Source organism: Pituophis catenifer, unplaced genomic scaffold (assembly GCF_029215685.1).
Source record: "Pituophis catenifer annectens isolate HBS135680 unplaced genomic scaffold, rPitCat1.0.hap2 SCAF_7, whole genome shotgun sequence".
NCBI classification, from domain to species: Eukaryota; Metazoa; Chordata; class Lepidosauria; order Squamata; family Colubridae; genus Pituophis; species Pituophis catenifer.
The window spans coordinates 48,792,673-48,803,248 of NW_027256887.1; the positions used below are offsets into that span (position 1 = coordinate 48,792,673).

General features: G+C 37.8%; 1 protein-coding gene across 2 annotated transcripts in view; it reads left to right on the forward strand.

Moving 5' to 3' along the window:
- The window catches only part of SYT1 (synaptotagmin 1), a 261,651-nt gene extending 259,777 nt beyond the window's left edge, over nt 1-1,874 (forward strand). For both annotated transcript variants that reach the window (XM_070946722.1, XM_070946723.1), the window contains exon 10: nt 931-1,874. In XM_070946722.1, the coding sequence (XP_070802823.1) occupies nt 931-1,137 (207 nt within the window). In that variant the 3' untranslated portion in view covers nt 1,138-1,874. The remainder of the gene's footprint in view (nt 1-930) is intronic.
- Nucleotides 1,875-10,576: the final 8,702 nt, after the last annotated feature.

The following is a 10,576-nucleotide window of genomic DNA, read 5'->3' on the forward strand; positions in this document are numbered from 1 at the left end:
AAATAATAGGTGTTGGCAATTCCAGAATAGTCAGCTTAGTTCTGTGCTTTTATTTCATTTCAAACGCCCTCTGGAAGTAAACAGTTTTGACTTCTGACAATAAAGAAAAAAAGAAATATGAGATAAAACCAGAAGACAAAAAAGGAAACATCAAAACGGTTAGAAGGAAAGAAAGTGGTCATCCATCTTTCACTGTGGCCCTTCTATTGCTTCCTTAAATCCCAGTCACTTTTAGCATATGGGCTTCTATAAATTATTCCCAAGCGAAGGCAGCTCTTGGCAGAAAAGCAGGGCTGTCCATCCTGATTTACAGGATCACAGCTTAACTTTCCAGTTTGATATATAAATGTAGTGATAAGGGTCATTGTCTGCTTCAGCAAAATTTCACCAAGCCACTGAGGCTGAAGCATTGTTACAACAGACGGCAGGGAGATTCATCCATTCATATTGTATCTGTTGAATTAAACACAAAGTTTTGATTTAAAAATATGTGTCTCTGTGCCTAACCATAAGACTTACATTGCTGGTACATAAATATTTTAGAAGAGTGATTTGGCAGTGCAATCTCATTACTGAAGCATTGGCACCATCCCAGGCAAGATTATTGCAACTTTTTCAATATCCAGTTTAGAGAAAAATTAGAATAGAAGAAGAGGCTCAGTTGTATACACTGAGAAACTGCCAATGATAAGATTTTTGAAGAGGCTCAGTTGTATACACTGAAAAACTGCCAATGATAAGATTTTTGGAGTGGGATTTATAGAATATAGTTCCTAGGAGGCTGCAGGAAAATCAAGGTAAAACAGATCTGAGTTTCCCATATATTGTTGCCCACTTACTTCATGGATTGTGCTAGTTCTGACAATCTCAGCAGCAAAATGTACGGATTTGCATTTTTCAACCTTGCTTTGTTCTCTTCCTATTGTTTAGAAAGTGCAAGTTGTTGTGACTGTTTTGGACTATGACAAGATTGGCAAGAATGATGCCATTGGCAAAGTCTTTGTGGGCTACAACAGCACTGGCGCGGAGCTGCGACATTGGTCAGACATGTTGGCCAACCCAAGACGACCCATTGCACAGTGGCATACCTTACAGCCAGAGGAAGAAGTAGATGCCATGCTTGCTGTCAAGAAATAGGAAGAAAGTGAAATGTGAAAAGAAGGCCTTTCTGCATTTGCCCATATAGTGCTCTTTAGCCAGTATCTGTAAATACCTCAGTAATATGGGTCCTTTTATTTCCAGCCATGCATCCCCAACACAGATCAGTGGTACTTCTACTCTTGTTTTAATTTGCACAACTTTAATGTAGAAACAGCCCTATAAGGCACTCCATCTCACCACTGCCCTCAGATCTACTCTTCTTTTAAGCAATATGTGTAGATAGAGCATGACAGAAATTATTTATTGTATCACACAGTTGTACATACCAGTATCTACAAATTTATTTCTAGTCTGTTTATTTGTTTGTCGTAAACGTTTCCTAATCTGTGTATACCTAGATGTTTTTAATAAGATGTTATATTTTAAATTATGTAAATTGACTGAGATATAGGAGAGCTGATAATTATATTATAGGGTAACTATTGTCTGCATTCCAGCAAAAATTCCAACTTGTAAGGCACTAGTAGTGTTACACTGACATCTTAAAGGACAACTTAAATCTGAGCTTTCAACTGAACCATTACAATATCAAGATATGCTCTTGAAGGAATGAATCCACTGGTAGACTTTTCTCGTGGGCAATTTTGCATGATCTGAGCAGGACTGACTTCTAGGAAGCATAGCAGAAGCTGATAGATCACTTTTTTTCCTCTTTCTCTCTCTGTATATATACGTGTGTGTGTGTGTGTGTGTGTGTATAAACAAACTGAAATCATGGCTTTACACTTAGAAATGAAGGTACAGTTACATCAAGGGAGGGAGGTGGGAGCATGAAATATTACACATAGGAACATATAAACTATGTGTGGGAATCATTTCAGGGTTATGTAGCAGCCGCCGCCGCCGCCCTGCTACTACCCGTGGCAAACATATATACTTGAAGACAAGTAGCTCTCCTTTATCACCTTTATACGAATTTGCATACTGTGAATCCCATTTGTGCTCTCACATTCTCTAATTCTAATGAGTTTGCACATTAGACTTTGTAACAAAATATTTTATTATACTAAGCCAGATGAGAAGGAATGCAGAATATTTTTTAAAGCAAAACAAAAAAAAAAATCACAGCCGTGTGTGTTTATTATACAAAAGTAGTTTCATGGTGACGAGACAGTATTGTACAATCCCATCAAAAGAGGACAAAAAATTAGCCATATTTCTGAATGCACTTCAAAGCAAGCCAAAAGATAACAGCTAGTGACCTTTTATATACTATTTATACTAATAAGTTTTAATTTGTCCTTTAAAAAAAGTGAAACAAAACAAAGAACAAGTTCTAGCAAACTGAAGCAACCTCTTATGTACACTAGATGCTCGTTTCAGGAGGAGTTTTTAAATGTTTTCAATGTTACTATGTAGTAAATGGCACTATTATGAAGCTATTAGTCATTCCATAAGCGTCTTAAAAGACTGCTCTGTGTATCACTGTGACTGCCGTGTGTGCTTAGAAACTGTAGTTCTCTCAGTGGATAGCAATCAATTTATTCTGTAGTGATATTGTAAAAATACTGCCATTCCCTTCTACTGCACTGCCGAAGGATTGCATAGCACAAGACGTTCTTATAGCTATGGACCAATTCAGAACTGAAGAGCTATGCACAGGACAAGGCATCATTTAGAATGGACTGACGACACAGCATTTTGTCAACACTGTGCAATATTCCACATCTCTCCCCAGGTTGATGGTAGAGGCTGTCCTTCAGAAAAAGACCGATGGTCACTTTAGCTTATGTTATTTCCTTGTGTCGCATCGGGGCATTATTTTTGCAATTGGGCTTTCTTCCTTGGAGAACCCTTTCATTAATTTATTTAAATGCTGCATATTTATTTAAAAGATTGTAAATATATTTTAATATGTTGAAACACAAGTTCTATTTTCAGTAACAACCAAGCACCAAAAATTTAAAAAATCCAAGAAGACATTCCCCCCCACCCCCGCTCCTTCCCATTTAAAAAAAAAAAACTTTTAGTAGTAAGTGTGGGATTTCCTCAGAAATAATTTCAAAATATAGAGTTTCCTTTTTTAAGAAAAAAGGCATCCCCAGTCGTGTTTTTTTTAATCTCCTTTTTCCAAGCTCTAAGCTGGCAAGTTACTTATGAAATGTAGAGAATTGAACTCACAAGCCACAAATGAATTGTGGCAATTTAATCCACTTTCTATTTAGCTTTCCACAAGGACCAAGATTTATCATTCTGGTGCTCTTTCTATTGTCTACATCAGTGTTTTTCAACCTAAGCAACTTTAAAATGTATGAACTTCAATTCCTGGATTTCCCCAGCCAGCTGGCTGGGGAATTCTGGGAATTGAAGTCCACACATCTTAAAGTTGCTGAGATTGAAAAACACCATTCTACATCAAAGAGGAAAAGGCAAAATTGAATCAGATAAACTGAACTATATGTAAGAGGGTCCTTTTGTAATTGTATACGACCAAATCTCACCAATGTGAGTGAGCCTAAGCACAGAGGGTTCAGTTCTGCTGTAACTTCTTTTACTTGATCAGCATAATGGGAGAGAAATTTCAGGCTGAAGCTGCCAGAATTGATTCATTGTGTGAAGGTATTCTAAATTGATTCTCTTTTTACACTGCCAGAATGAATGTCACTGCGGAATTGGTTTGTAATGTTCCATCATTTTCAGCAGAAAAATCTGCTATTTGACCAAGATGACATTTTTATTCTCAAAAGAAGCCACATGTACCTTCCTGACAAAGCTGTGTAAAGTATTAGAATCTGATGCTGTAGAAAGATCCTAGTTGCCTTTGTGTATATTTACTGCCTGCTTGAGTGTTTCTATGTGTGGGGTTTTTCTCTGTATCTTGTAGAAACATTTGGGGTGTTCTATCCTGCCATATTGCTCGTGACCCACGAGCTAACAAGTTTAGCTGTATTTTACATTTAGTTTTTATGAAGGTGGTTTATCTTTTGTTTCACTGTTTCACTTTTGTGTAGTGAATCCCACAGTAGAGTTTTCCAGGTGTTGTTAAAATAAAACATACATACTACCCAATATCCAATAAAATATTTTATTTCCTGTTGATGCCTCAAGTGTTCTCAGCATTATTTATTTATTTTTGTTTAGAAAAGTCTAGATTAATAAAGCCACCCATCTCAAATAATATGACCTCTGGATGGCATACAACAAAAAATAAACTTAAAAAAACAATCATATCCAGTTCTTGGAAACTGCCTAGACAACTCCCTGCAGTTTTGTTGGCGAGGTTTTCCAGAAGTTAATTGACATTGCCCCCTTCCTAGGGCTGGGAGAAAGTGATTGGCCTAAGGTCACCTTTTTCTCTTTGTGCCTATGATGGGACTAGAACTCACGGTCTCCTGGTTTCTAGCCTGATGCTTTAACTACTATACCAAACTGGCTCTCTTCACATGACATTACCAGGGGTGGGCAACTACGGCCTTTTTATGATTTGTGGACTTCAATTCCCAGAATTCCTGAGCCAGCCATGTTAGCTCAGGAATTCTGGGAATTGAAGTCCACAAGTCATAAAAGGGCCGTAGTTGCCCATCTCTCCATTAGACCTATGTGATATATAAATATACAAATATAAAAATGACAACCAAGTAAGAGCAACCAAATGATTGTTGGTTTCTGGCTTACTAAATTGTCACATCAAAAGAATTTACTATTTAAAATCAGTTCTTCAGTAAGTGGAAGCTCCCCCCGGAGATACAGAGGATCCCGGATCTGCGCACCTTCCGCCGCGCTGGCAAGGCCTTTTTATTCCATCAGGCTGGCCTGGCCTAACTCTCCCTTTTTCCCTTTTAAAATGTAAATTTTAAATCTGTTCTTAATTATCGGGGTGTTTTAAATCTGTCTTGGGCCAAATTGTTTAATTCGGTTTTATTTTGCTTTTAAATTTTGTATTTATGTGTTTTATCTTGTGGCTGTTCACCGCCCTGAGTCCTTCGGGAGTAGGGCGGTATATAAATCAAATAAAACCTAAAACCTAAAAAAACCCTAAAGTAAAAGATGTCCTTAATACTAAGTCATTGTCTATGTGCATTCATGTGGCTTTAAGCAGTGTCCAACTATAAGAACTATTCCAAGGGCCGTGAGAATGCCTACACTGTCACAACTGAGAACTTAAGTGCATGGGCACATATTTTTATACAAATATTCCCTGGCTTTGAATGTACATTCAAACAAAAAAAGACAAAAGACAAAAGTAAAGTGAATGAAATACTTCTACTTGGTTAAAAAACATCAGAAGAAATTGAGTAGTACCTTTTCCAATTTACAAATCTGAGCTCATGAAACATTATACCTTTTAATAAAATGTATCAGAAAAGGTGCTACCAGGTTCCTGATGTTTTGCCTCACCGTAGGTTAACATGGCTCTCGTCTTCATTTTCTACTTGATTGTAAATTGCTTGAGCCATGGTGCCTCTGTGGTTAGAATGCAGTATTGCTGGCTAATTCAGCTCATTGCCAGGATCCTGTTCGATCCTGACCAGCTCAGGTTGACTCAGCTTTCCATCCTCCAGAAGTCAGTAAAATGAAGACCCAGATTGTTGGGGAAAATATGCTGACTCTATAAAGTGAAGGCTGTAAAGCACTATGAAGCAGTATATCAGTGCTATTGCAATTGCTACTGAAAGCATACAAAGAATAACTCAGACATAAAATTAGTAACAGATTCTAAAATGTAACATCAGCATTAAAATTATTCACTTCCATACCTAAAGAGAATCAAGGCATTATTTTTTTAAAAAATCCAGGAAATAGTTTTGTCCTAATTAAGATTGTAAAACAAATTCCGGTGGGGGGTTGGTGGGAAACAAATGTACTGCTGACAGAGCAACCAAAGAAATAATTCCATTGCTAAAACTATTAAAGCAATGACAATCCTTTTAACACATCAAAGTTAAGGGGGAAAAAGCAACAGAAGCTTATTGCAAGCAAAGGGATAAGATTACTGAAGCATAGGTAGACAGACTGTAGAGATTCTAATAAATTCACTGTCAGCCTTTAATTCAACAGATCTTGATTAGACATTAATGTCTAAAGAGAATACAAAACTGCAGCCTAATGGTCATGACAAGATAAAGTGAAGTGCTAATTGATAAGCTAAAATTTAACAAGCACAAAATTAGATACTACCGGTAGAGAGATTAGTGTTAGTTAATTGGAGCAAAAAAATATTTAGCCCAGTTTATCAGAATACCTAGATTATATTAAATAATGTTCTGACATTTTAAAGGTAGACTGATAGATCTATTTACAGTGTAAGTAAATAGGTCAATTGTTAGTAGATTAAGAATAGGCAAAGTAGGCACATTTTCTGTCATGTAGATCCCTGACACAAACCTTCAGGTGGAGGATGAAGCATTGAGCAGCATATATTGGCCTCGCCTTATATGTCTTTGCGTCTGGTCTATGCCATATTTGTTCTACTCAAATTTTGAAAAGTGCTTTGCAAGACAATAGTATTCAGGTTCATTTGAATAGTAAGTAAGCTATCCAGGCAACCTGTAAATCTACTTCATTAATGTTTCAACTTGCAGAGAGAATTATCAAGTGAACAATAATTTGTCCTAGATTTAATACAACCAGGTGCAAGAGCGGGAAGAGAGGGACAGGAGATCTACACACGTAGCCACATGTTATAAACATGCGCACGCACACACACACATGCACATAAACACACACACACAAAAGCATGCCACATATAAATGTGCAGCTTTATAATGCTGATAGGGAGAGAGGTCTCCGAATTGGATTTAATTATACTGTAGTCTTATATTGACAAATTGGAGAAGCTAGACATTGCAGAGAGTTCAGTGATCATAGCTTTTTTTCCCCCTCTTGAATAAATATAATAAAGAGAAGTTTTGAATGTTAACTATTGGAGCAAAGAATGAAAGAGGATTATTGCCTTCACGCTTTGCTTCTCCATTTTTGAGAATATCTGACTGATCACGACTGGAAAAGTTAATGTTGAATTAAAAATTTAACAGAACCAAGGACCTTCTTGGTCTTTTATGATGTATCTGAATGTAATAGTCCACTCTACTAGTGTAGAGGCTTTGAAGGCTAAATGTACTTCTGAAGAGGATCAATCAACTCATTGGTAGAAATGGGACATGAGATGTCTTCCTCAAAATTCTGTTCAGGAAGCATTTTTGACCAGTGTTTTCATAGCCTAACTATCTCACAAAACAACAATTGCAATGATTTTAAATGTCATTTTGCAACTTCCCAATAATAACTCTGCACATTTATATGATTGTGGTTTAAATGATGCCGTACTAAGCATAATCTGGGAAAATGACTTAATGAATAAATTATGCTTTCTAAATATTTTAACATGGCCTATTTTACCCCAAACTCAAGCCTATGCTGTTGCTAATATTTTTTTCCACTCCTACCATACTCTTTTTGTATCTTCAGTCTTTACTTCAGTTAATATATTCTAACTTCAGTTCAGAATCTTTCCATCTCCATAGAAATGTACTGATAACATACTATACCTTGATCTGGAGTTTTTCAAAATGTTTCAAGGATATATTTCAGACATTAAATATTTTTTTTCATATATTGTTGGTAATCAAAATATTCCTTATTGCTATCAGTTAGGCTATCATAAGGAAACCAAATTGTAAATAATTGCCATTACTGTAAGCACAGATAGAAGCAAAATTATCCATATTATTCAGTTCATTTAGCTCCTAATCAACTAGCAAAAAAATATTCTTCCCAACTGAGTATACTTAACTTAAAAACACCCAAATTTCTCAAATACTTTTCATGTCAAGATTCACTCATTGCTTTTAATTTATGCAAAACAGGAAAAATAATTTATATTTTCCAATACCTGCTGATTTGCTGACTTATGTTTGCAGTGGCATTCTTGTTTTACAGAGTCAGATCAGATTCCTAATTTTCAAAAGAAAATCCAAATTATATCTTAGTGAGAGACCTTATAAGGCAGTGATGGCTAACCTTTTCCAGACCGAGTGCGCAAACCCCCAAAATGCAATGCACGTGAGGCCCCCTGCATGTGCCCACTCTGCGCATGCGCCCCACGCACCCATGAATGCATGCATGGCTTCCATATGCCCCCCACCCCACGCATGCACACATGGCCCACCTTCATGTGCACTGCTCCCCATGCATGCGCACTCCCCCTACATGCCCTCTGCCCCTGTTTATGCTCACACGCCCCCAAACATGCCCTGCCCCTGCGCATGCCTGCACAGCCCTCCCTTTGGCAGATGCCCAAAGACCAGCTGGCTGGCGGGAGACATGCACACATGCACAGCGGAGTTGAACTGGGGCGACAGCTCTCGTGCTATCAGAGAGGGTGCTGCTGGCACGCGTGCCATAGATTTGCCATCATGGTTATAAGGAGTCTCATCACATCTGTTTGCGTACATTTATGACTTTATGTGCCGTTTCAGTTACTTGTCAGTACAGCCTGCCATTCTGATTTAATACAACAAATCTCAACAGAAATTTCCCACAAGATGGCTAATTTATAAATTCAACATCTCACTGAAGTAAAAAATTATCTTTATTATATTCAACATAAAGATTCTGTTGTTACCTTTTTTATTCATCATGATTAGCCATGACATTTGGGTGTTGAAGCTAAAATTTGCAGAAGCTTTACTGTAAGTCAAGCAGGAGTTTCCATAAAACCAAACAGAGTTCTTCTTGACTGGAGGGATATCTACAGAAACCTCCATCAGACATTTGGAGTACATGAAGAGGAGGAAGCTGCATTGGTGACAACAGGCATAAAGGCTCTAACAAGCATCTCCCAGTCAATGAGATATGAGCAAGGTCAAATTCATAACTATCACATTCATTCAAATTTCAGTGTCTGGCATTGCAGAATTACTGGCAGCTGGATATGTGAGCCATGCTTTTTAGGAAGCAACCCTTTTACAAAAAGGAGGTGACAATAAAGGCTTTCTTTAAGCAGTTTCAGTCGGTCTTCTGAAAGTGTTACAGTGACAAAATGATACTAATGAGAGGTTGCAGTCACTGACCACTGGAGAGATTTGGAGATCAGACCATTGTGATAAGTATTAAGGGAGATCAACATGGGCATAGTCTGGAAACATATTTGTGATTTTTCACTGCAGTTGGCAGGGGGATTGAGTGTATCCTGTTTCCCCAAAAATAAGTCATCCCCTGATAATAAGCCCAATCGGGCTTTTGAGCACGTGTGCTAAAATAAGCCTCACCCAAAAAATAAGCCCTCGGTGAAAATATTTAAATGCAGAGCTGGAAATCAGGCAAGACAGCAAGAGGAGCCCCATCTTGCTCCTTGTGTCCCAAAATAATAAGACCTCCCTGAAAATAAGGCCAAGCACTTATTTTGGGGTTCAAAAAGATATAAGACAGGATCTTATTTTCGGGGAAACAGGGTATGAAAAAGTGCAAAGCCTTAAGAAGCAGCAATAGTGCTTAGAGTTAAGCAAAGCAACTATATTGCTTGGCTTCATTGTCCCTTGACACACTTCTCCTTCCATCTCACATACCTCATATTACAGGTCAAAGCCCTGCAGAATCTTCCCTTGTAGGCTTATGGAGGCAGACTCCCAAACTAGGCTGTTTTGGCAGGGGCAACAGGAAATGTCAGTGCAAGTCAAATGTGTCCAATCTGTAACGTTCTCTGGCATATGGTGAAGGCTATTCTTGTTTGAGATGCTGAGAAGCTCTGAGAAACACAATGCAATTGCCCACAGTGCATACTGAAGATGCCAGCCTTAAAGTGAAGTTCTTCCTGTTGGAAACCTTTGATGGAGTCTTCAAGCAATCTCCAGATTTCTGAGCATGGAAGTACTCCAACTAATGCTGGGGTTGGGGATGGGTATGGAGAGACAGAAAAGATTTCTCAGCACCATCCCACAGCAATTTAGGAAGCAAATCAATCCCTTTCAATGCCCGAATTACTTTGTTGAAGCAAATCAATGTCTCCTTTAAAAAAAGTTTTAGGAGAAAACCATTTCACTTTTCCATCACTTTCTTTTGATTAGGCTTCTTTGACAAATTATTCATTAAGAATGAATGAGTATCTCACTTGGAAGAGGGTGAGATTTTTTTCAAGACGAAAAAGTTACCGCTTCCTCAGCCCAAAACAACACTGTTGAGATAAGAATTATATAGGCAACATTGACCCAATTCCTGGAAAAATTGTCCTGTCAAATGCTTTCTCTCTCAGTTTCATCAGTGGATAACATGGCACATCCATTTCAAAGGTTAGGCTGTTCACTCTCTGATTGTTCTCTGTCCAACTAATATTTCTGTGATCCACCCAAAAGCGATAAACTGTACACAATGGCAGCTATAAACCAGGCCTTCCTAAGATGAATAGTTTGTGCATATCTGTGTCAGTTGTATGCTTTTGGAGAACTAAAAATTCAATCACTTCCTTAAATATATTTAC